Source organism: Mobula hypostoma, chromosome 8 (genome assembly GCF_963921235.1).
Source record: "Mobula hypostoma chromosome 8, sMobHyp1.1, whole genome shotgun sequence".
In the NCBI taxonomy this organism is placed as follows: Eukaryota; Metazoa; Chordata; class Chondrichthyes; order Myliobatiformes; family Myliobatidae; genus Mobula; species Mobula hypostoma.
This window is the reverse complement of record NC_086104.1, coordinates 1,583,032-1,608,633: the sequence shown is the minus strand read 5'-3', so window position 1 is coordinate 1,608,633 and position 25,602 is coordinate 1,583,032. Positions and strand designations below refer to the sequence as shown.

Genomic DNA, 25,602 nt, shown 5'->3' with positions numbered 1-25,602 from the left:
CAATTACCTTTCTTCAGCCTGCCTTCCTTCTTGAAGAGCAGAGTGACATTTGTGATTTCCAGTCCTTCAGAACCATTCCAGAATCTCAGTGTTTCTTGAAGGATCATTACTAATGCCTCCACAATCTCTTCAGCTACAGCTCGATGACCTGGTCTGGTGAGGTGGTGATAGAGAGGAGCTATAGGCAAGTAGTCACACCAGGGTCTCGGGTGACAGATACTGTAAACGGGTAACAGTCAGGAGAGGGAAGGGCAAGATTCAGATACTAGAGAGTACCCCAATGGCTGTCTCCTTTAACAATAAGTATATCTGTTTGAGTACTGTTTGAGGGGGGGGATGACCTACCTGGGGAAGCAACAGTGGCCACATCTCTGGCACAGGGTCTGGCCCTGAGGCTCAGAAGGGTAGGGAAAGGAAGAGGATGGCAGCAAAGATAGGGGACTCTATAGTTAGGGGGTCAGACAGGCGATTCTGTGGATGCAGGAAAGAAACATGGATGGTAGTTTGCCTCCCAGGTGCCAGTTTCCAGGATGTTTCTAATTGCGTCCATGATATCCTGAAGTGGGAAGGTGATCAGCCAGGAGTCGTGGTACATATTGGTACCAATGACATAGGTAGGAAAAGGGAGCAGGTCCTGAAAGCAGACTACAGGGAGTTAGGAAGGAAGTTGAGAAGCAGGACCTCAAAGGTAGTAATCGCGGGATTACTGCCTATGCCACACAACAGTGAGTATAGGAATAGAGTGAGGTGGGGGATGAATGCGTGGTTGAGGGATTGGAGCAGGGGGCGCAGGGATTCAGATTTTTGGATCACTGGGACCCCTTTTGGGGCAGGTGTGACCTATACAAAAAGGACTGATATCCTGGCAGGGAGGTTTGCTAAAGCTACTGGGGAGAGTTTAAACTAGAATTACTGGGGGGGGGGGGGTGGGGTGGGAACCAAACTAAAGAGACGGAGGAAGGGGCGGTTAGCTCACAAATAGAGAAAGCTTGGAGACAGTGCATGCGGGAGGATAGGCAGGTGATAGAAAAGGGACACGCTCAGACTGATGGTTTGAGATGTGTCTATTTTAATGCAAGAAACATCATGAACAAAGTGGACGAGCTTGAGAGCATGGATCAGTACTTCGAGCTATGATGTTGTGGCCATTCCAGAGACTTGGATGGTGCAGGAGCAGGAATGGCTACTTCAAGCGCCAGGCTTTAGATGTTTCAAAAAGGACAGGGAGGCAGGCAAAAAAGGTGGGGGTGTGGCACTGTTGATCAGAGATGATGTCACGGCTGCAGAAAAGGAGGAAATCATGGAGGGATTGTCTACTGAGTGTTTTTTTATAGACCTCACTCTATTCCTATACTCACTGTTGTGTGGCATAGGCAGTAATCCCGCGATTACTACAGGGATAGTAACAGGGATACCGAGGAGCAGATAGGGCGACAGATTCTGGAAAGGTGTAATAATAACAGTGTCATAATGGTGGGAGATTTTAATTTCCCAAATATTAATTGTCATCTCCCTAGAGCAAGGTGATTAGATGGATGGAGTTTGTTAGGTGTGTTCAGGACGTTTCCTGACACAATATGTAGATAAGCCTGCAGCAGGAGAGGCTATACGTGATCTGGTATTGGAAAATGAACCTGGTCAGGTGTCAGATCTCTCAGTGAGAGAGCATTTTGGAAATAATAATCATAATTCCATCTCCTTTACCATAGCATTGGAGAGGGATAGGAATCAGGCAGGAACTTGGAAGCATAAATTGGAAACAGATGTTCTCAGGGAAATGTACGGGAGAAATGTGGCAAACGTTCAGGGGATACTAGTGTGACGTTCTGCATAGGTACGTTCCAATGAGACGGAAAGGATTGTAGGGTACAGGAACCATGGTATAAAAAGGCTGTTGAAAATTTAGTCAAGAAGAAAAGTTTACGAAAGGTTCAAAAAAACTAGGTAATGATCAAGATCTAGAAAATTAGATTAGATTATGCACACAGTCCTCGTTTATTGTCATTTAGAAATGCATGCATTAAAAAATGATACAATGTTCCTCCAGAATGATATTACAAGAAACACAAGACAAACCAAGACTAAAACTGACAAAACCACATAATTATAACATGCAGTTACAACAGTGCAAAGCAATACCATAACTTGATAAAGAGCAGACCATGGGCACGGTAAAAAAAAGTTTCAAAGTTCCGAAAGCCTCATCATCTCATGCAGACGGCAGAAGGGAGAAACTCTCCCTGCCATGAACCTGCAAGTGCCGCAAACTTGCCGACGCCGCACCATTGGAAGCACCCGACCGCAGCCGACTCTGTCCGTCCGAAAACTTTGAGCTTCCGACCAGCCCTCTGACACCGAGCACCGAGCACTATCCTCTGCCGAGCGCTTCGACCCCGCCCCGGCTGCTGAGCAACAAACAAAGCTGAGGACTTGAGGCCTTCCCCTCCGAAGATTCAGGATCACACAGTAGCAGCAGCAGCGAAGCAGGCATTCCAGAAGTTTCAGCAGATGTTCCTCTGTGCTCTCACATCTGTCTCCATCAAATCAGGATTGTGCACGGCACCCTACTTGACAGATAACAGATATCACCACCGGAGCATCGCGCCGCCATCTTCTCCTCCCTCCTGATATTTTAAGGCTAGCAGGAAGGAGCTTAAGAATGAAATTAGGAGAACCAAAGGAGCCATGAGAAGGCCTTGGCCAGCAGGATTAAGGAAAACCCCAAGGCATTCTGCAAGTATGTGAGGAGCAAGTGGACAAGACGTGAAAGAATAGGACCAATCAAGTGTGACAGTGAAAAAGTGTGTATGGAACCAGAGGAGATAGCGGAGGTACTTAATGAATACTTTGCTTCAGTATTCACTACGGAAAAGGACCTTGGCGAATGTAGGGATGACTTACAGCGGACTGAAAAGCTTGAGCATATAGACATTAGAAAGAGGGTGTGATGGAGCTTTTGGAAAGCAACTTGATGGACAAGTCACTGGAACTGGACGAGATATACTCCAGGCTACTGTGGGAGGCGAGGGAGGAGATTGCTGATCTTTGCATCATCAATGGAGACGGGAGAGGTTCCGGAGGATTGGAGGGTTGCAGATGTTGTTCCCTTATTCAAAAAAGGGAGTAGAGATAGCCCAAGAAATTATAGACCAGTGAGTCTTACTTCAGTGGTGGGTAAGTTGATGGAAAAGATCCTGAGAGGCAGGATTTATGAGCATTTGGAGAAGCATAATATGATTAGGAATAGTCAGTATGACTTTGTCAAAGGCAGATCTTGCCTTACGAGCCTGATTGAATTATTTGGGGATGTGACTAAACACATTGATGAAGGTAGAGCAGTAGATGTAGTGTATATGGATTTCAGCAAGGCATTTTATAAAGTACTCCTTGCTTATTGAGAAAGTAAGGAGGCAGGGGATCTAAGGGGACATTGCTCTGTGGATCCAGAATTGGCTTGCCCACAGAAGGCAAAGAGTGGCTTTGGACTGATAATAACCTATGTTTCTCGAGCAACGCTACCCTCTCTGCCTTCCTGCCTGTCCTTTTCATACTCTGTGTATCCTTGAGCATTAAATTCCCAGCTATAACCTACTTTCTCATTTCTCCTTTATTTTTAACATACTTGAAAAAACCTTTACTATCCACTTCGACATTATTTGCTAGCTTGCTTTCAGATTTCATATTAAGCCAAAAAGATTGCAAAATAGATTCACAAGGATGTTGCTGAAGTTATAAAGGGAGACTAGATAGGCTGGTGCCTTTAATTCTTGGGGTGCTGGAGTCTGAGGACTGACTTTACAGAGGGGTACAGGTAAGATGAATAGGTACAGTGCTTTCCCAGGGTAGAAATCAAAAATTAGAAAACATGGGTTTAAGGTATGAGGGGAAAGATTTAGAGGAAAGGGGACCTGAGGAGCAACATTTCTCTCTTCACACAGAGGTGCAGAGAGAAGGCGAAGCGAGGGAGTAGTAGAGACAGGTGCAATTACAGTGTTTAAAAGTCACTTGGACAGGTACATGGATAGGAAAGTCTTAGATAGATAGATATTTTATTGATCCCAAATGAAATTACAGTGTCACAGTAGCATTACAAGTGCACAGATTTACAAATATTCAAATAGAAATAAGAAAGAATAAAAAATAAGTTACCTCAAACAGTTTAACTGGGGAGGGGGCCATTACTTTCCCGGTTACAAGTTGACTGAGTATAGAGCCTAAGGGCCAAGGTTAAGAATGACCATATATAACACTCTTTGGAGCAGTGCTGTTGTCTTAGTCTATTTCTGAAAGTACTCCTCTGTTCAGCCAAGGTGGCACGCAGGGGGTGAGAAACACTGTCCAGAATTGCCAGGATTTTCTGGAGAGTCCTTTGTTCTACCAGATACTCCAGTGTGTCCAGTTTGACTCCTATAACAGAGCTAGCATTTCTAATCAGTTTAGTGAGCTTGTTGACATCACCCATGTTCATGCCATTGCTCCAGCATACCACAGCATAAAAGATTATACTGGCGACAACAGAAGGAGAGGCCTACATACTCCAAAGTACCTCAGTCTCACAGGAAGTAGAGGCAACTCCGACCCTTCTTGTTTACAGCCTTTGTATTGGTTCTTATCTTAAGTCTGTCATCCTGGTGTAGGTCCTCACTACATTGACGTCCTCACCATCAATAGTCACAGGGAGCAGTGCAGTCTTAGTTTTCCTGAAGTCCATCACAATTGTCTTCCTAATGTTGAGCTGCAGGTGATTCAGCTTGCACTATTTGACAAAGTCCTCCACCAGGGCCCTGTATTCATCCTCCTGTCCTTCCTTTATACACCAACTATTGCTGAGTCATCAGAGAATTACGTGACTCAGTGTTCTATCTAAAGTCCGAGGTATAAAGAGACAGGAAGGGAGCCAATACAGTCCCTTGTAAGTTCCCCGTACTGCTTATAGCCATGTATGATACACAGCTCTGAAGAGCTGCTTGAACTGTGGTCTGCCAGTCAGGTTACCCATTATCCAGGATACAATGGAAATGCCAACCTGCATTGAACAGAGCTTTTCCCCCAGCAATTAGGGCTATATGGTATCGAAAGCACTCGAGAAAGAAGATCCTCACAGTTCTGCCCTGTTTATCCATATATGAGTAAGCTCTGTTCAGCAGGTAGACGACAGCATCGTTGACTTCAATGTGTTCCTATAGGTAAATTGCAGGGGATCGAGGGCTGATTGAGGGTTGGAGGTGAGCCAGGACCACCTTCTCTAGGGTCTTCATAGTGTGTGAGGTCAGAGCCTCTAGATGGTAGTCATTCAAGACTTTTGGGTCTTCTTGAGTACTGGGTCCACAGATAATGTTTTTCACAGTTGGGACCTTTTCCAGGCTGAGACTCAATTTGAAAATGTGCTGGAGAACTCCACACAGCTGCTCAGCACACTCTTTCAGGACCTTGGGGTTCACACCATCTGGTCTCAATGCTTTACCATGTCTGAGTTTGCCCAGAGCCCTTCTCACCTGCTCAGTAGTGAAGGTGAGTCCATGATGACTGGGGAGTAGGTGGAAGGCGGGGGCTGGGTGAGGTGAAGAACGGGACAATATGAGGAGGTGTGGATGATCAGGGCAAGGAGGGTATGTAGACAGTTCATCCATATGTTGAACTGGAGGGGGGAGGAGGGAGGAGGGGAGGCTTTGGTGCTGATGGAACATTGGGTGTCTCGCACCTAGACTGGTGTCAGGTGGGAACAGGAGGGCAATCATCAAACCTATTGAAGAATTGGCTTAACTCATTACCTCATTCATGGCTGCATTCTGAGGCTCTACAGCTGGGCTGATTGAAGCTGGTGATGGTCTTACATTTAGAGTGGTTTGGGCTAAATGCAGAAGGCGAGCTCAGAAAGGCAAGCTGATTGGGATGGACAAGGTAGACGGAAGGGCCCTGAATCCAGGTGGTCTAACTTTCTCTCCATGACTACTGTCTTCTATGACCAAACAAATTCTACCCACCAACTCAGTACAAGGTTCATGCAATTTAACTTTCTGAATCAGCCCGCCAGGAGCAACCATGTCAAATGCTTTACCCAGGTCCACATAATGTCCATTGCCCGATTCTCTTTAACCATCTTTCTAACTTTCTCCAAAACACTCAAAGACTGTACCTTTGAGGTCCTACTCTTTATCTCCTAGCTCCCTAAATTCAGCTTGTAGGACCTCATCCCGCTTTCTTCCTATATCGTTAGTCCCTACATGCACCACGACAGCTGGCTGCTCATCCTTCCCTTTCAGAATGCCCTGAAGCCTCTCCAAGACATCTCTGACCCTTGCACCTGGGAGGCAACACACCATACGGGAGTCCCATTTGCAGCCACAGAAGCTCCTCTCTATTCCCCTTACCATGGAATCCGCTACCACACAGCTCCGCCACTCTTTTTCTTGCCCTCATGTGTAGCAGAGCCACCCACGGTGCCATGATCACTGCTACTGCTGCCTTCACCTGATGAGCCATCTCCCCCCATTGTCTCCAAACTGGTATATCTGTCTTGGAGGGAGATGGCCACAGGAGTTTCCTGTACTACCTTCCTGCTACTACTCTTCCTGTTGGTCACCCATTCCCTATCTTTCCTTAGATCCTTAAACTGCGGTGTGACCAACTCACTAAATGTGCCATACACAATATTCTCAGCATCTCAGATGCTCCAAAGTGAGTCCATGCACAGCTTCAGTGTCACCATATGGTCTATCAGGAGCTGCAGCTGGACACACTTCCTGCACATGTAGTCTTCAGGGACACTGTCAGCCTCCCTGATTTCCCACATGGCACAGGAGGAGCTTGGCATGAGTCTGGGTTCACCTGCCACGACAGAGCAACCGATATTAGCGGAGGAGGACCACGGGAGAAAGAGAAGAGCCCACTGGGGAAGTCGAAGGCCGTCATCTGTGAATCTCCGCAAATCAGTTCTTCAACTTGACCCTTCTTCGCCAAAGCCCTCTCACTCTGCTACCCTGCCACTCCGCTGCCCGCTCCAAACGCTGCCTGCTATAAACGGTGGTCTTCTGTTTAAACTCTTCCTGCTCTCCACTGGTTGACGTCATGCGCCTGTGCAGTCTTGCCTCTCTTTACCGCGAGTGGTAAAATGCCTTCTCTCAGAAAATCCTTTCAGACATTCCACTCGCAGCCTTCTTGCTTCGAATCTACAACCACTGAAGAATCCTTGCCTTTTTAAACTCTTCCTGCTCTCTACTGACTGACGTCATGTGCCTGTGCAGTCTTGCCTCTCTTTATCCCGAGTAGTAAAATGCCTCCTCTCCAAAAATCCTTTCAAACGTTCCATTCGCCAACCTTCAGGGTGTTCTACACAAGGACTCTCAAGTCCCTTTGCATCTCAGATTTTTGGATTTTCTCCCCAGTTGTTCTACAATGCAAAGCAGTTTGTGTTTCGAACTACTGATTATACAATATATCCCACAAAATGTTCCTCAACACATCTTACCTTCAGTTTATTGTGTTGTCAGCAATGCTCCAAAGTGTAGGGTCGCAACTCAAGCCTCCACCCAAAGGACCTTCTTCCTTCCTTAGTCTTCTTCAAATCTTGACATTGCAACACAAGGTCAAAAGACTCCAAAAGATTCCAACTCAATAAAATAATGTTGGTTAATGGAATGGATTTATTGCCACATACATAAAAAGATACCCATAGGGAAAAATAATCAATGAGTTTTGTTAACTCAGAACAACCTAAAAGAGTGGCAGAATGGGAACTACAGGGAAAAACAGATCACACTGAAGCAAAAGTATCACAGAATACAGCTGTCATTGGCAACTAGAACATAGAACAGTAGAGCACAGGAAAAGGCCCTTTGGCCCGCAATATTGTGCCAAACCAATTCAATTAGTAATCAGATACACAACTAGACTAATCCATTCTGTCTACACAATGTCCATATCATTCCATTTTCCTCACATTCATGTGCCTATCTAAACTTCTCTTAAAAGTCCCTAATGTATCTGCTGCTACCACCACTGCAGGCAGCGCATTCCAGGCAGCCACTGCTCCCTGTGTAAAACATTTGCCCGTCACATCTCCTTTGAAATTACATCCTCTCACCTTAAATCCATGTCCTCTGGCATTGGACATTTCAAACCTGGGAAAAAGTTATTGCCTTTTTACTCCACCTACGCCTCTCATAATCTTATAAACCTCTATCAGATCTCCCCTCAGCTTCCACCGCTCCAGAGAAAACTGCCTGTTTGTCTCAGGATTGTATATGATGACATATATGTACTTTGATAATAATTTTACATTGTATTTCGAACTTTGCTAGAAATCCAGCATAACGCACACAAAATACTGGATGAACTCAGCAGGTCAGGCAGCACCGATGGAAATGAATCAACACAAAAGATTCTACATATACTGGAAATCCAGAACACACAGAATGCTGGAGGAACTCAGCAGCTCAGACAGCATCTATGGAGATGCATGAACAGTCGATGTTTTGGGCCAAGACCCTTCATCAACACTGGGCAAGAAGGGGTATATCCCCGAATAAAAAGGAGGGGTTGGGGAAGAAGGACAAACTGATAGGTGATAGATGAAGCCAAGTGTGTGGGAAAGGTAAAGTGCTGGAGAAGAAAGGAATCTGATTGGAGTGGAGAGTGGACTATGGGAGAAAGAGGAGGAGGGACACCAGAGAGAGAGATGATAGGCAGGCAAGAGGCCAGAATGGGGAATAAAAGAAGAGTGAAGGGGAAAGGAAATAAATTACCAGAAGGAGAAATCAGTGTTTATGCCATCAGATAGATATTTACAGATATCTGAGTTCAATGAACCATTGTCAGAACAGACTTCATTAGCATGGACATGAAAAGAATGGCAAGCACCAATGTCCCAGATTCATCAGTTCAGCTTGAAGTATTTGGTGAAGTGCATTTTCAAAGCCTACCTGTGTTGGCCTGGAAAACATCCCACCCTGCAAAAGCACGTCCATTTGATAGGTGTTCTTCATCTCACCACACAGACCACTGCCCCCTCAGAGGACTTGGTTACTGCTTGCCTCCGATTACAAGGCCATGGATCAGCGAAGATTGATTGTGCAAATCAATGTAAGCATTCATGTTTATTTGTCCTACACGCACACCAAATATTAAATAACGTAATTACTTCCACTGAAATCTCAAGTATAGGTAGTGTAACATTCAGCCTATGGAGATGATGCTTCTTATCTGGTTTCAGAATCGTCACTTTATTCTTACTTGATGTTTTTCAGTAACACAGTCCGTGCATTGACAACTGCTTTGAAGGCATCTTCACTTCCCGGGGCGAGGCACTTGTCTGGGTGAAGGAGCATGGCCAGCTTTCGATAAGCTTTGTTTACCTCATCCCTGCAAAGTTACAACAGTGTGAGTTTCCCATCTGTGGTACCATCGATACACATTAAACACAGTCCTGACAGGGTATGGAAACTATATCGCCATTCCCATTCCAACATTAAACACGGTCTTGAGAGGATACAGAAAATATATCCCCATTACCATTCTGACATTAAATACAGTTATGACAGGGTACTGAAATTATATCCCCATTCCTGTTCCAAATTTAAACACATCCCTGACAGGGTACAGAAATTATTTTCCCATTCCCATCCCGATCATAAACACAGTCATGATGAGGTAAAGAAATAAATCTCCCATTCTCACTCAGACATTAAACAGTCCTGACAGAATACAAAAATTTTATCTCCATTCTCATTCTGACATGTTGATTTCCTATTCCCATTCCCAAATGTCGATTTCCTACCTTCATTTCTGTTCAGATATGTCAATTTCCAACCCTCATTCCAGTTCCGACATGTCAATTTCCAGCCCTCATTCCCATTCCGACAAGTCAATTTCCTACCCCATTCTCATTCTGACATGTTGATTTCCTAGCCATATTCTAACATAGATTCGTAGAAAAATATAGCACAGAAATAGGCCCTTCGGCCCATCTAGTCCATGCCAAGCTATTTAAACTGCCTACTTCCATCAACCTGCACCAGAACCATCATCTTCCATACCCCGATGTACAGTCAGATGACAATAAACTTGAACTTACAGTCTGAAACTTCAGTGGCATACCAATGGTTCCACTGGGCGTTTGAGCAGATTTGATATGTCATCAAAGAGCACAGCAAATTTCTATAGATATACAAAAGCATTCTAACTGGTTGCATCACCATCTGGTATGGAGGGGTCACTGCAGTTCAGGTGCCTTGCCGTTCAGCGTGGGCAATCATGTCTCTCGATCCATCATGGTCCCTGACCCTCCAAATTGTAGTTGTTGTCTCCCCTGTTTCTAACCATGATGTTATTCCATCTATCATTTCCATTCTCTGTCTGCCTCTGCTTCTTTTTCCTTCCAGCTTTCCAGCTGTAACTAAATGTTCTAATGTCTCTCTTCGCATAATGTGTTCAAAGAATTTTGATTGCTGTTTTGTGATTTTTTTTAAGTAATGCACGTTTTGTTTTCGTTCTCTGTAGAACTTCTTTGTTGGTTATCCTGTCCGTATATGATATGCATAACATTCTTCTGGGAAACCACATCTCTGCTGAATTGATTCTTTTTTCCATTGCATTTTTCATGGTCCATGACTCGCAGCCATACATCAATATAGGAAGAATGTAGCAGCTGAGAGTTCTAAGGCGGATGTCAATTGCTATTTTCTTGTTCGTTAGGATGTTTCTCATTTCTGTAAATGCTGTTCTTGCCATTGCTATTCTTGCATTTATGTCTGTTTCACATTTGCCATCAGATGCACACGGTAAAAAAAAAGTCTCAAGTCCCAATAGCCCCATCATCTTACGCAGGCGGCAGAAGGGAGAAACTCTCCCTGCCATGAAGCTCCAAGTGCCGCAAACTTGCCGATGCATTGGAAGCACCCGACCGCAGCCGACTGAGTCATTCTGAAAACTTCGAGCCTCCGACCAGCCCTCCGACACTGAGCACCATCCTCTGCCGAGCGCTTCGACCCTGCCCCGGCCGCCGAGCAACAAGCATAGCCGAAGACTCGGGGCCTTTCGCTCCGGAGATTCTGGATCACACAGTAGCAGCAGCAGAGAAGCAGGCATTTCAGAAGTTTCACCAGATGTTCCTTCGTGCTCTCATGTCTGTCTCCAGGCACCCTACTTGACAGATAACAGATATCATTCACTGGAGTGGCCGCTGCAAGCTGCGTTGTGCCGCCATCTTCTCCTCCCTCAGTTCAACCGGAATGTTATCTGGTCCTGATGATTTCCCCTTTCGCATTTTCTTCACAGCATGTTCCACTTCTTCTTTCAGTATTGCTGGGACCTCGTCGTTGTTGCCAATATCAAAGTTGTCCTCTCGGTCTTTGTCATTGTATAGGTCTTTGATGTATTCTGACCATCTCTGCATTATTTTTCCTTTTTCCATAATTGTAGCTCCGTCTTTTGTTTTTATACATCCTGTTGTTGCCCCGCTTTTCTTCCGATTTGTGACCTCTTTGATTTTATCGTGAATACGTTTGCTGTTGTTGGTCTTCTGCAATTGTTTTATTAACTCACATTTGTCCTTAAGCCACTTTACTTTTGCTTCCTTGCACCTGGTTGTTATCTGTGCATGCAAGGATACATAGGCTTCTCCATTTTCCTTACATTTTCTTCTTTGTTCCATAAGATTCAGAATTTCTTCTGTCATCCATTTCTTTTTAGCCTTTTTCTGTTGTTTGGGACTCCCCTCTTGTGCTGCTTGTGTTATGCTGTCTCTGAAGTTTTCCCATTGCTGTTCTATAATAGTGATGTTTTGTAGAGCCTCGAATTTGTTCTTCATTGTTATTTGGAATTCATTTTTGATGTCACTGTTTTTTCTCAAAAGTCCCAAATACAGCTTCGGCTCTCCTCTTGGTCTTTTCAGCTTTCTCATTCTCAGGTACGTCACCCTGATTATTGGTACGTGATCACTGTAGCAGTCTACACCTGGATATGTTTTGCATGATTTCAGAGCATTTCTATACCTTCTCCTTATAAGCACGTAATCAATCTGGTTTCTGATGTCATCCCCTGGGCTCTTCCATGTCCATAGTTTTCTCAGGTGTTGCTTGAAGACGGTATTACCAATTATATGATCTTTTTCTGTGACCCATGTAGCTAGTCGTTCACCTGTCATTTCTCTCACCTATGCCGAAATGCCCAATATTGTCCTCGTCCCTGGTGTTGCCTACTTTTGCGTTAAAGTCACCTTGAATAATGGCATTTTCTGAGCTTTTACATTGTCTTAATGCTGTTTCTAGTTCGTCATAAAATTGTTCGACATTTTCTTCACTGCTGTCTGCTGTTGGGGCACAAACTTGAACGATGTTTTGGTCTTCTGGATCAGGACAAACAGAGCGGCGTGGGAGCTGAATTCTGAAGGAAGGCAGTTTTTTTAAAAACTTCTTCGAATGCAAGAAGGACGAGACTGCGCAGGCACGTGACGTAGACAGGACAGCGCGGAGAGTTTAAAAAGGAGACCACCCTATACAGCGGGCAACGGAGTGAGTGGTAGCAGAGTGTAGGGCTTTGGCTTCAATGGGCTTCAGCGGTAACGGGAAGAGGCGAGAGCAAAGCACCAACTTTTATTTTCCCCTTGGCAAATCGGCCCGGACAGATAGCGAATCTGCCAGCGACTGTGGTAGAGGCGGATACGATAGGGTCTTTTAAGAGGCTCCTGGATAGGTACATGGAGCTTAGAAAAGTAGAGGGCTATGGGTAACCCTAGTAATTTCTAAGGGAGGGACAAGTTCGGCACAACTTTGTGGGCTGAAAGGCCTGTATTGTGCTGTAGGTTTTCTATGTTTCTGTTGATCAGTGTCAAATAAAGCCAGGTTAAAACCCCTACAATTCAATGTTGTAAAATAATATAACATGAAAACTTCCAAGAGGGGTGAATACTTTTGATAGGCACTGTACATAAAGACTTGGTGTCCACAGCTGCCTGTGGCAACAAATTCTACAAATTCACCACTATCTGGCTAAAGAAATTCCTCCTCATCTCCATTCTAAAAGGACGCCGCTCTATTCTGAAACTGTGTCCTCTGGTCTTAGACCCTCCCACTAAGGAAACCTCTTCTCCACATCAAGGACTTTCACCATTCAATACGTTTCAATTAGGTCACCCCTCATTCTTCTGAATTCTAGTGAATACAGGCCCAGAGTCATCAAACACTCTTCATATGACAAGCCATTTAACCCTTGAAATCATTTTTCTGAACTTCCTTTGAACCCTCTCCAGTTACAGCACATCCTGCACACACTACTCCTAAGCGAGGACTCATCAGTGCTTTATAAAATCTCCACATTATATCCTAGAAAATGCTGGAGGAACTCTGGTTAGGTAGCATCTATGGAAATGAATAAACAGTTGATGTTTTGGACTGAGACCTTTCATCAGGGCTGGAAAGGACCAGGGCAAAAGCCAGAATAAGGTGGGGTGGGGAAGGGGTACAAGCTGGCAGATAATTGGTGAGACCAGGTGACAGGGATGGTGGGTAGGTGAGGGAGGGAAGATGAAGTAAGAACCTAGGAGGTGATAGGAGGAGGTGGTGAAGAGCTGAATAAGAAGGTGCAACACCCACAAATGCTGGAGGTCCTGATAAGGTAGCATCCATGGAAATGGAAAAAACAGTTGATGCTTCAGGCCCAAACCCTTTATCAGGACTGGAAAGGAAGGGGAAAGACTCCAGAATAAAAAGGTGGGAGGAGGGGAAGGATTACAAGCTAGATAGATGAAGTAACCTGATAGAAGAGGAGAGTGGAACTTGGGAGAAAGGGAAAGAGGAGGGGAAACAGAGGGATGTGATGGTCAGGTGAGAAGAGAATGAAGAACCAGAATGGGGAACGGAAAATAAGAGAAGGGAAGGGTGAGGAATTACCGGAAGTTACAGAAATTGATGTAAACAGAACTATAGAATCTGAGAAAATTTTAGTTAATGGTTTGTTTTCAGTATACAACAGCTGTCTGAACTCTCAAGGAGGAGAAACAGATAGTTAGGTATCCCATCATGCTAGAAGAGCCCAGACATGATCCCTGCCTATGCCATTGACGTGGTCTCAGGGTGTCATTGATGAGCCCTGTAGCAAGGTCCACAGTACCCATTTAAGTTTCTACAAACACTGACCCACTTGACCCTGTAATAGCGTTGACCAGAGTTTGCTTTACCTGGATGCCCCTGGCTTCATTCCCAGCATTTCCCAACTATCCTTGCTGTTCCGTATCCTGCGGATGGTGTCAGCCTGCTCTTTGGTAAAGCCCAGGCTAAGGCTGCTCTGAGGCCGTTTACCGTTCTCACACAAGTCAAGGATCAAAGAGAAGAAAGTCTAGACTCAGAATGCAAAGAGAAAAGCAGATTAAACAAGATTCACTATAAAGCCCCAGCCAGAACGATGGGGTCCCTCACACCCACTCGACTACCGGCACCTGGACCATGGCACTGCCATAACCTCCAGCATTGCCAGGACTCCCCATCTCTCCGGGAATCCAATGCTCCACACAAACATAGAAACATAGAAAATAGGTGCAGGAGTAGGCCATTCAGCCCTTCAAGCCTGCACCACCATTTATTGTGATCATGGCTGATCATCCAACTCAGAACCCTGCACCAGCCTTCCCTCCATACCCCCTGATCCCCGTAGCCACACGGGCCATATCTAACTCCCTCTTAAATATAGCCAATGAACCGGCCTCAACTGTTTCCTGTGGCAGAGAATTCCACAGATTCACCACTCTCTGTGTGAAGAAGTTTTTCCTAATCTCAGTCCTAAAAGGCTTCCCCTTTATCCTCAAACTGTGACCCCTCGTTCTGGACTTCCCCAACATCGGGAACAATCTTCCTGCATCTAGCCTGTCCAATCCCTTTAGGATTTTATACGTTTCAATTAGATCCCCCTTCAATCTTCTAAATTCCAACGAGTACAAGCCTAGTTCATCCAGTCTTTCTTCATATCAAAGTCCTGCCACCCCAGGAATCAATCTGGTGAACCTTCTTTGTACTCCCTCTATGGCAAGGATGTCTTTCCTCAGATTAGGGGACCAAAACTGCACACAATACTCCAGATGTGGTCTCACCAAGGCCTTGTACAACTGCAGTAGTACCTCCCTGCTCCTGTACTCGAATCCTCTCGCTATAAATACCAGCATACCATTTGCCTTTTTCACCGCCTGCTGTACTTGCATGCCCACTTTCAATGACTGGTGTATAATGACACCCAGGTCTCGTTGCACCTCCCCTTTTCCTAATCGGCCACCATTCAGATAATAATCTGTTTTCCTATTTTTGCCACCAAAGTGGATAACTTCACATTTATCCACATTAAATTGCATCTGCCATGAATTTGCCCACTCACCCAACCTATCCAAGTCACCCTGCATCCTCTTAGCATCCTCCTCACAGCTAACACTGCCGCCCAGCTTCGTGTCATCCGCAAACTTGGAGATGCTGCATTTAATTCCCTCATCCAAGTCATTTATATTGTAAACAACTGGGGTCCTAGCACTGAGCCTTGCAGTACCCCACTAGTCACTGCCTGCCATTCTGAAAAGGTTCCGTTTATTCCCACTCTTTGCTTCCTGTCTGCCAACCAATTCTCTATCCACATCAATACCTTACCCCCAATACCGTGTGCTTTAAGTCTGCACACTAATCTCCTGTGTGGGACCTTGTCAAAAGCCTTTTGAAAATCCAAATATACCACATCTACTGGTTCTCCCCTATCCGCTCTACTAGTTACATCCTCAAAAAATTCTATGAGATTCGTCAGACATGATTTTCCTTTCACAAATCCATGCTGACTTTGTCCGATGATTTCACCGCTTTCCAAATGTGCTGTTATCACATCTTTGATAACTGACTCCAGCAGTTTCCCCACCACCGACGTTAGGCTAACCGGTCTATAATTCCCCGGTTTCTCTCTCTCTACTCTTTTAAAAGGTGGGGTTACATTAGCCACCCTCCAATCCTCAGGAACTAGTCCAGAATCTAACGAGTTTTGAAAAATTATCACTAATGCATCCACTATGTCTTGGGCTACTTCCTTAAGCACTCTGGGATGCAGACCATCTGGCCCTGGGGATTTATCTGCCTTTAATCCCTTCAATTTACCTAACACCACTTCCCTACTAACATGTATTTCGCTCAGTTCCTCCATCTCACTGGACCCTCTGTCCCCTACTATTTCTGGAAGATTATTTATGTCCTTCTTAGTGAAGACAGAACCAAAGTAATTATTCAATTGGTCTGCCATGTCCTTGCTCCCCATAATCAATTCACCTGTTTCTGTCTGTAGGGGACCTACATTTGTCTTTACCAGTCTTTTCCTTTTTACATATCTATAAAAGCTTTTACAGTCAGTTTTTATGTTCCCTGCCAGTTTTCTCTCATAATCTTTTTTCCCCTTCCTAATTAAGCCCTTTGTCCTCCTCTGCTGAACTCTGAATTTCTCCCAGTCCTCAGGTGAGCCACTTTTTCTGGCTAATTTGTATGCTTCTTCTTTGGAATTGATACTATCCCTAATTTCTCTTGTCAGCCACGGGTGCACTACCTTCCTTGATTTATTCTTTTGCCAAACTGGGATGAACAATTGTTGTAGTTCATCCATGCAATCTTTAAATGCTTGCCAGTGCATATCCACCGTCAATCCTTTAAGTGTCATTTGCCAGTCTATCTTAGCTAATTCACGACTCATACCTTCAAAGTTACCCCTCTTTAAGTTCAGAACCTTTGTTTCTGAATTAACTCTGTCTCTCTCCATCTTAATGAAGAATTCCACCATGTTATGGTCACTCTTACCCAAGGGGCCTCTCACGACAAGATTGCTAATTAACCCTTCCTCATTGCTCAAAACCCAGTCTAGAATAGCCTACTCTCTAGTTGGTTCCTTGACATGTTGGTTCAAAAAACCATCCCGCATACATTCCAAGAAATCCTCTTCCTCAGCACCTTTACCAATTTGGTTCACCCAATCTACATGTAGATTGAAGTCACCCATTATAACTGCTGTTCCTTTATTGCACACATTTCTAATTTCCTGTTTAATACCATCTCCGACCTCACTACTACTGTTAGGTAGCCTGTACACAACTCCCACCAGCGTTTTCTGCCCCTTAGTGTTATGCAGTTCTACCCATATCAATTCCACATCTTCCCGGCTTATGTCCTTCCTTTCTATTGCGTTAATCTCATCTTTAACCAGCAACGCCACCCCACCTCCTTTTCTTTCATGTCTATCCCTCCTGAATATTGAATATCCCTGAACGTTGAGCTCCCATCCTTGGTCACCCTGGAGCCATGTCTCTGTGATCCCAACTATATCATAATCATTAATAACAATCTGCACTTTCAATTCATCCACCTTGTTAAGAATGCTCCTTGCATTGACACACAAAGCCTTCAGGCGCTCTTTTACAACTCTCTTAGCCCTTATACAATTATGTTGAAAAGTGGCCCTTTTTAATGCTTGCCCTGGATTTGTCGGCCTGCCACTTTTACTTTTCTCCTTAGTACTTTTTGCTTCTACCCTCATTTTACACCCCTCTGTCTCTCTGCACTGGTTCCCATCCCCCTGTTGTGAACTAATCTCCTCTCGCCTAGCCTCTTTAATTTGATTCCCACCCCCCAACCATTCTAATTTAAAGTCACCTCAGTAGCCCTCGCTAATCTCCCTGCCAGGATACTGGTCCCCCTAGGATTCAAGTGTAACCCGTCCTTTTTGTACAAATGCTCAGGATCCACAGTCCATGGTAGTGCCTGAAAAGATTAGCTTTATTTGCCACATGTATATCAAAACGTACAGTGAAATGCGTCGTTTACGTCAACAGGCAAGTGAAGATGTGCTGGGGGCAGCTCGCAAGTGTCACAATGCTTCCAGCACCAACATAGCATGCTCACAGCTTACTAACCCTAACCCTTCCATCTTCAGAATGCGGGAGGAGACTGGAGCATCCGGAGGAAGCCCATGTGGTCCTGGAGGACATGCAAACTATTTACTGACAGCTGCAGGAACTGAACCCTGTTGCTGTGAAGCATTGCGCTAACCACTACTTCCCTAACAGTACCATGTTCTGGCATATCTGTGGGAATTAAAATAGGAGAAGAATACGACAAGAATCTGCACCCAAAGGTCTTCTAGATGTGAAGGAAAGTGTCTGTGTACATACAAAAATCAGCTTCATTTGTCACATGACCAGCAATCCATACAATGAAATGTGTTGTGAGCTAATGGCTAGCACAGTCTGAGGATGTGCTGGAGTAAGCCCGCAAGTCTCTCCATGCTTCTGGCACCAACATAGCACTCAATTAACTTACTAACCTGTACATGTTTGGAACGTGGAAGGAAGCCCACGCGGTCATGGGGAGAGTGTACAAACTCCTACGGACAGTGGCAAGAATTGAACTCTGATCATTGGCACTGTAAAGCGTTACGCTAACTGTTACGTTTCCTTGTTCAATGCTATTTCCCTGCTTCCCATCCTCTTCTCCCAGGAAGTCCAGGTGGTTCCCACCCGTCCCTGGGAACCTGACCAACATTCATCCCAACAAACATTCCCCATTGGAAATGCCCACCACTTGCCACACTGTGTTTGCTGGAATGGTGCTGATCCATGTACATACCTGGAACATCTCATTGATTCCCTCTCCGGACTGTGCTGAGGTTTCAAAGTAGTAGAATCCCCTGCTCTCAGCCCAGAGCCGTCCCTCGCTCTCGTCAATCACACGGCGCTTCCCACAGTCCACCTGGGTAAAAGAGGAAGAGGAGAAGCCTCCCACAACAACTGTTCCTATTGTGCTGAAAGGATTATTAGCTCCAGAGTACAGAAATGTTCCTTGTAGGCACTCTGGAACCCAAAGACTCCCGTGCATTTGATACAGAGTAAAGCTTCCTCTATACTGTCCCAGTTATGGATCAGACACAGTTATACTGGAACCATATCATGTTGATTGTAAGAATATAACCAAGTGCGCACATGGTCAATTGATTGCACGGTATCAATTGAGCCTCCTATGCGTGAAAGGCACTCCCACTACCAAATGAAAATTTAAATGCCTAGATAGAGTGGAAGTAGAGAGGATGTTTCCTATGGTGGGAGAGTCTAGGATAGAGGGAACAGCCTCAATAGAGGGACATATATTTAGAAAGGAGATAAGAAGGAGTTTCTTTAGCCAGATGGTAGTGAATTTGTGGAATTTATTGCCATGGAAGGCTGTGGATGCCAAGTCATTGAGTACATTTAAAGTGGACGTTGATAGGTTCTTGATCGGTTGGGTAAGGCATCATGTATGAGTACAGACAGACCAGCTGGAGCTACAGGGGTAAGGTACCACGTTTGAGTGCACACAGACCAGTTGGAGCTACAGGTTAAGGTATATCTGAGTACACACAGACCAGTTGGAGATACAGGGTTAAGGTATATCTGAGTACACACAGACCAGTTGGAGATACAGGGTAAGATACATCTGAGTACACACAGACTAGTTGGAGATACAGGGTTAAGGTATATCTGAGTACACACAGACCAGTTGGAGCTACAGGGTAAGATACATCTGAGTACACACAGACCAGTTGGAGCTACAGGGTAAGATACATCTGAGTACACACAGACCAGTTGGAGCTACAGGGTTAAGGTATATCTGAGTACACACAGACCAGTTGGAGATACAGGGTAAGATACATCTGAGTACACACAGACCAGTTGGAGATACAGGGTAAGGTACCACATCTGAGTACAAATAGAATTGAGGCACAACTGTGCAGGCACATGCACGTCAGTGAGTTAGACCGGTGGGCAGAACTTTAAAAAGACAGCTTTATAGAGCACGTGACCCAGAGTAGAGGTCATCAGAGTAGAAGGACTTTGGCTCAATGGGGCTTAAGAAATAACTGGTCAAGGCGAGGTAAGTTACTTGTGAAGAATAGGAAGTATGTCTGTGAGGCCAGTGTTCCGTACTGAGTGTTGGATGAAGGATGTCTGGGAGACTACCAGCCTCATAGATAGCCACATCTGCGCCGGGAGTGTCGAGCTGCTGCTCTTTAGGGACCAGGTTAGGGAACTGGAAATGCCGCTCAATGACCTTGTATGCAGGGAAAGTGAGGAGGTGTTAGAGAGGAGTTACAGGCAAGTAGTCACAGGAGACAAATAAGTGGGTAACAGTCAGGAGAGGGAAGGGCAAGAATCAGATACTACAGAGTACCCCCGTGGCTGTCCCCCTTAACAAGGAGTACTTCTGTTTGAGTACTGTTGGGGGAGACGGCTTACCTGGGGGAAGTAACAGTGGTCACGCCTCTGGCACAGGGTCTGGCCCTGAGGCTCAGACGGGTAGGGAAAGGAAGAGGATGGCAGCAGTGATAGAGGACTCTATAGTTAGGGGGTCAGACAGGCGATTCTGTGGATGCAGGAAAGAAACACAGATGGTAGTTTGCCTCCCAGGTCCGAATGTTTCCGATCACGTCCAAGACATCGTAAAGTGGGAAGGTGAACAGCCAGGGATCGTGGTACATACTAGTAACAATGACAGAGGTAGAAAAAGTCCTGAAAGCAGACTACAGGGAGTTAGGAATGAAGTTGAGAAGCGGGACCACGAGGGTAGCAATCTCGGGATTACTGCCTGTGCCACGTGACAGTGAGTATAGGAATAGAATGAGGTGGAGGATAAATGTGTGGCAGGGTGCAAGGATGCAGATTTCTGGATCATTGGGACATCTTTTGGGGCAGACATGACCTGTACAAAAAGGATGGGTTGCACTGGAATACAAGGGGGATCAATATCTTGGCAGGGAGGTTTTCTACAGGCTATTAGAGAGAGTTTAAACTAGAATTGCTGGGGGATAGGAACCAAACTCAAGAGACGGAGGAAGGGGTGGTTGGCTCACATCGAGAAAGCTTGGAGGCAATGTGAGAGGGAGGAGAGGCAGGTAATAGAGAGGGGATGCGCTTAGACTGACGGTTTGAGATGTGTCTACTTTAATGCAAGGAGTATCGTGAACAAAACAGCTGAGCTTAGAGGGTGGATCAGTACTTGAAGCTATGATGTTGTGGCCATTACAGAGACTTGGATAGCTCAGGGGCAGGAATAGCTACTTAGAGCACCAGGCTTTAGATGTTTCAGAAAAGACCGGGGGGGGGGTGCAAAAGAGGTCGGGGCGTGACACTGCTGATCAGAGATAGTGTCACGGCTGCAGAAAGGGAGGAAGTCATGGAGAGATTGTCTACTGAGTTTCAGTGGGTGGATGTTAGAAACACAAAAGGGTCAATATCTCTACTGGGTGTTTTTTTAATAGACCACCCAATAGTGACAGGGATATCGAAGAGCAGATAGGGAGACAGATTCTGGAACAGAATTGTTGGGATGTGAGATTTCAATTTCCCCAATATTGACTAGCATCTCCCTAGAACAGGGGGTTTAGATGGGGTGGAGTTTGTTAGGTGTGTTTAGGAAGGTTTCCTGACACAATATGTAGATAAGCCTATAAGAGGAGAGGCTGTACTTGATCTGATATTGGGAAATGAACCCCTGGTCAGGTGTCAGGTCTCTCAGAGGGAGAGTATTTTGGAGACATGATCACAATTCTATCTCCTTTACCATAGCATTGGAGACGGATAGGAACAGACAAGTTAGGAAAATGTTTGATTAGATTAAGGGGAAATATGAAGCTATCAGGCAGGAACTTGGAGGTATAAATTGGGAGCAGATGTTCTCAGGGAAATGTATGGCAGAAATGTGGAAAATGCTCTGGGGATATTCGTGTAGTATTCTGCATAGGTACGTTTCAATGAGACAGGGAAAGGATGGTAGGGTACAGGAACCATGGCATACAAAGGCTGTTGAAAATCCAGTCAAGAAGAACAGAGAAGCTTACGAAAGGTTCAAAAAACTAGGTAATGATAGAGAGTAAGAAAATTATAAAGCTGCAGAAAGGAGCTTAAGAATGAAATTAGGAGAGCCAGAAGAGGCCATGAGAATACCTTGGCGAGCAGGATTAAGGAAAACCCCAAGGCATTCCACAAGTATGCGAAGAGCAAGAGGATAAGACGTGAGAGAATAGGACCAATCAAGTGTGACAGTGGAAAAGTGTGTGTGCAACCGGAGGAGGTAGTGGAGGTACTTAATGAATACTTTGCTTCAGTATTCACTACGGAAAAGGATCTTGGCAATTGTAGGGATGCCTTACGGTGGACTGAACAGCTTGAGCATATAGATATTAAGAAAGACGAGATGCTGGAGCTTTTGGAAGGCATCACATAGAACAGAAATCTTATAGCACAATACAGGCCCTTCGGCCCACAAAGCTCTGCCAAACATGTCCTCACCTTAGAAATTACCAAGCGTTACCCATAGCCCTCTATTTTTCTGAGCTCCATGTACCTGTCCAGGATTCTCTTAAAAGACCCTATTGTATCCGCCTCCGCCACCATCGTCGGCAGCCCATTCCACGCATTCACCACTCTCTGCGTAAAAAAAAACCAACAACATACCCCTGACATCTCCTCTGTACGTACTTCCAAGCACCTTGAACCTGTGCTCTCTAGTGCTAGCCATTTCAGCCCTGGGAAAAAGCCTCTGACCATCCACACGATCAATGCCTCTCATCATCTGTCGCTCCACAGAAAAAAGACCGAGTTCACTCAACCTATTCTCATAAGGCATGCTCACCAATCCAGGCAACATCCTTGTAAATCTCCTCTGCACCCTTTCTATGGTTTCTACATCCTTCCTGCAGTAAGGCGACCAGAACTGAGCACAGTACTCCAAGTGGGGTCTGACCAGGGTCCTATGTAGCTCACATTACGTCTCGGCTCCTAAACTCAATCCCACGATTGATGAAGGCCAATGCACCATATGCCTTCTTAACCACAGATTCAACCTGCGCAGCAGCTTTGAGTGTCCTACGGACTCGGACCCCAAGATCCCTCTGATCCTCCACACTGCCAAGTCTTACCATTAATACTATATTCTGTCATCATATTTGACCTACCAAAATGAGCCACCTCACGCTTATCTGGGTTGAACTCCATCTGCCACTTCTCATCCCAGTTTTGAATCCTATCCATGTCGCTGTAAGCTCTGACAGCCCTCCACACTATCCACAACACCTCCAACCTTTGTGTCATCAGCAAATTAACTAACCCATCCTTCCACTTCTTCATCCAGGTCATTTATAAAAATAACTTTGGATAAGTCACCGGAACCGAAAGAGATATACCCCAGCTACTGTGGGAGGTGAGGGAGGAGATTGCTGAGTCTCTGGCAATGATCTTTGTATCATCAATGGGGACGGGAGAGGTTCCGTAGGATTGGAGGGTCGCAAATGTTGTTCCCTTATTTAAGAAAGGGAGTAGAGATAGCCCAGGAAATTATAGACCAGTGAGTCTTACTTCAGTGGTTAGTAAATTGATGGAAAAGATCCTGAGAAGCAGGATTTATGAACATTTGGAGAGGCATAATATGATTAGGAATAGTCAGCATGGCTTTGTCAAAGACAGGTTGTGCCTTACGAGCCTGATTGAATTTTTTGAGGATCTGACAAAACATATTGATGAAGGTAGAGCAGATGATGTAGTGTATATGGATTTCAGTAAGGCATTGATAAGGTACCCCAAGCAAGGCTTATTGAGAAAATAAGGAGGCATGGGATCCAAGGGGACATTGCTTTGTGGATCCAGAACTGACTTGCCCACAGAAGGCAAAGAGTCATATTCTGACAGCTCATATTCTGCATGGAAGTCGGTGAACAGTGGTGTGCCTCAGGGATCTGTTCTGGGACCCCTACTCTTCGTGATTTTTATAAATGACCTGGATGAGGAAGTGGAGGGATGGGTTAGTAAATTTGTTGATGACACAAAGGTTGGGGGTGTTGTGCATAGTGTGGAGGGCTGTCAGAGCTTACAGCGGGACATGGATAGGATGCAAAACTGGGCTCTGAAGTGGCATATGGAGTTCAATTCAGATAAGTGTGAGGTGATTCATTTTGGTAGGTCAAATATGATGGCAGAACATAGTATTAATGGTAAGACTCTTGGCAGTGTGGAGGATCAGACGGATCTTGGGGTCCAGGTCCATAGGATATTCAAAGCTGCTGTGCAGGTTGACTGCATGGTTAAGAAAGCATATGGTGCATTGGCCTTCAGCTGCGGGACTGCGTTCAGGAGCCGAGAGACAAGGTCACAGCCACAAGTTAAGGCACTATGTCTGAGTACAGATAGACCATGCACCACACAGGTAAGATACCACGTCAGAATACAGATGGACCAGTTGGATTTACAAAGGCTATCAGAAGTCATTACCTTATTAGCACAGACAACAAAAACAATGTTCTCCAGGTTTGCATGAGGTCCAAGCTCCTGCTTCATCTCAGCAAGCCAGTTCTCCAGTGCATTGTAGGATTCTTTATGTCCAACATCGTAAACCAGGATAACCCCCTGAGTATCTTTGTAAAACTCATTGCGCACCTATTTAAAAACAAAATGCTTACAGTAATGTAAGAAACTCAGGAACACACATTGTAAACATTAACAGTAATAAAGAATTGATAGCTAAACATGTGGGAAATACCTTTGACTACCCACAGTTGGAAGTGTTGGATCTGATTGTTTAATCCTTAGGTTAAACTGTTTAATGTTTATTTTACTTGCAGTTTAACAATTAATTATCTGTTTGTATTTCAGGTAGTTCTAATATGCATATAGCAGTTTAAAATACCTTCAGTGGTTAGACAAAATATAACTCTAGAAAGCTCTGGAAGTTTCTTTGTTGTGCATTATTTTAAAAGTGCTTCCTTATTGTTTAACTTGGTACTGCAGTATTCAAACGACTGCTTTCTCATTATGTACAAATTAGAATGGAATTTTCTTTATCTGTATGGGTACAAAACAAAACACAAATCAGTGCTACTTTAGTATTTTAATCTTCTTAGCATCTTAGTTTTGTTTTTGAGCAAATTAAAGGAAGGCAGTGGCAAGCGCAGCGGCTGTAGTCTGAGTGGACAGAGTCAAAGTAATCATCTTAAGGCTTCAGCTCTTCGAGGCTTCAAAGAAGAAAGGCTTCAGTCAGAGAAAGCGAAGGAAAGAAAAGCTCATTTTTTTTCCCATCCCTTCTTCATAGTCATAGTCATACTTTATTGATCCCGAGGGAAATTGGGTTTCGTTACAGTTGCACCAACCAAGAATAGAGTATAAATATAGCAATATAAGACTATAAATAATTAAATAACAATATGTAAATTATGCCAGATGGAAATAAGTCCAGGACCAGCCTATTGGCTCAGGGTGTCTGACCCTCCAAGGGAAGAGTTGTAAAGTTTGATGGCCACAGGCAGGAATGACTTCCTATGACACTCTGTGTTGCATCTCAGTGGAATGAGTCTCTGGCTGAATGTACTCCTGTGCCCACCCAGTACATTATGTACTGAATGGGAGACATTGTCCAAGATGGCATGCAACTTGGACAGCATCCTCTTTTCAGACACCACCGTCAAAGAGTCCAGTTCCATCCCCACAACATCACTGGCCTTACGAATGAGTTTGTTGATTCTGTTGGTGTCTGCTACCCTCAGCCTGCTGCCCCAGCACACAACAGCAAACATGATCGCACTGGCCAC

The 25,602-nt window shown here is 44.9% G+C and overlaps 1 protein-coding gene across 4 annotated transcripts in view; it reads right to left on the bottom strand.

Annotated features, from left to right (window-relative positions):
* Positions 1-1,996: 1,996 nt before the first annotated feature.
* dnajc27 (DnaJ (Hsp40) homolog, subfamily C, member 27) overlaps positions 1,997-25,602 on the bottom strand; it is a 60,883-nt gene continuing 37,277 nt past the window's right edge. For 2 of the 4 annotated variants that reach the window (XM_063055379.1, XM_063055380.1), the window contains exons 4-7: positions 24,290-24,454; positions 18,621-18,743; positions 14,174-14,331; positions 2,574-9,360 (exon numbers count right to left, since the gene is read on the bottom strand). In XM_063055379.1, the coding sequence (XP_062911449.1) occupies positions 9,228-9,360; positions 14,174-14,331; positions 18,621-18,743; positions 24,290-24,454 (579 nt within the window). In that variant the 3' untranslated portion in view covers positions 2,574-9,227. The other 2 variants (XR_010018868.1, XR_010018869.1) reach the window with 2 other exon arrangements.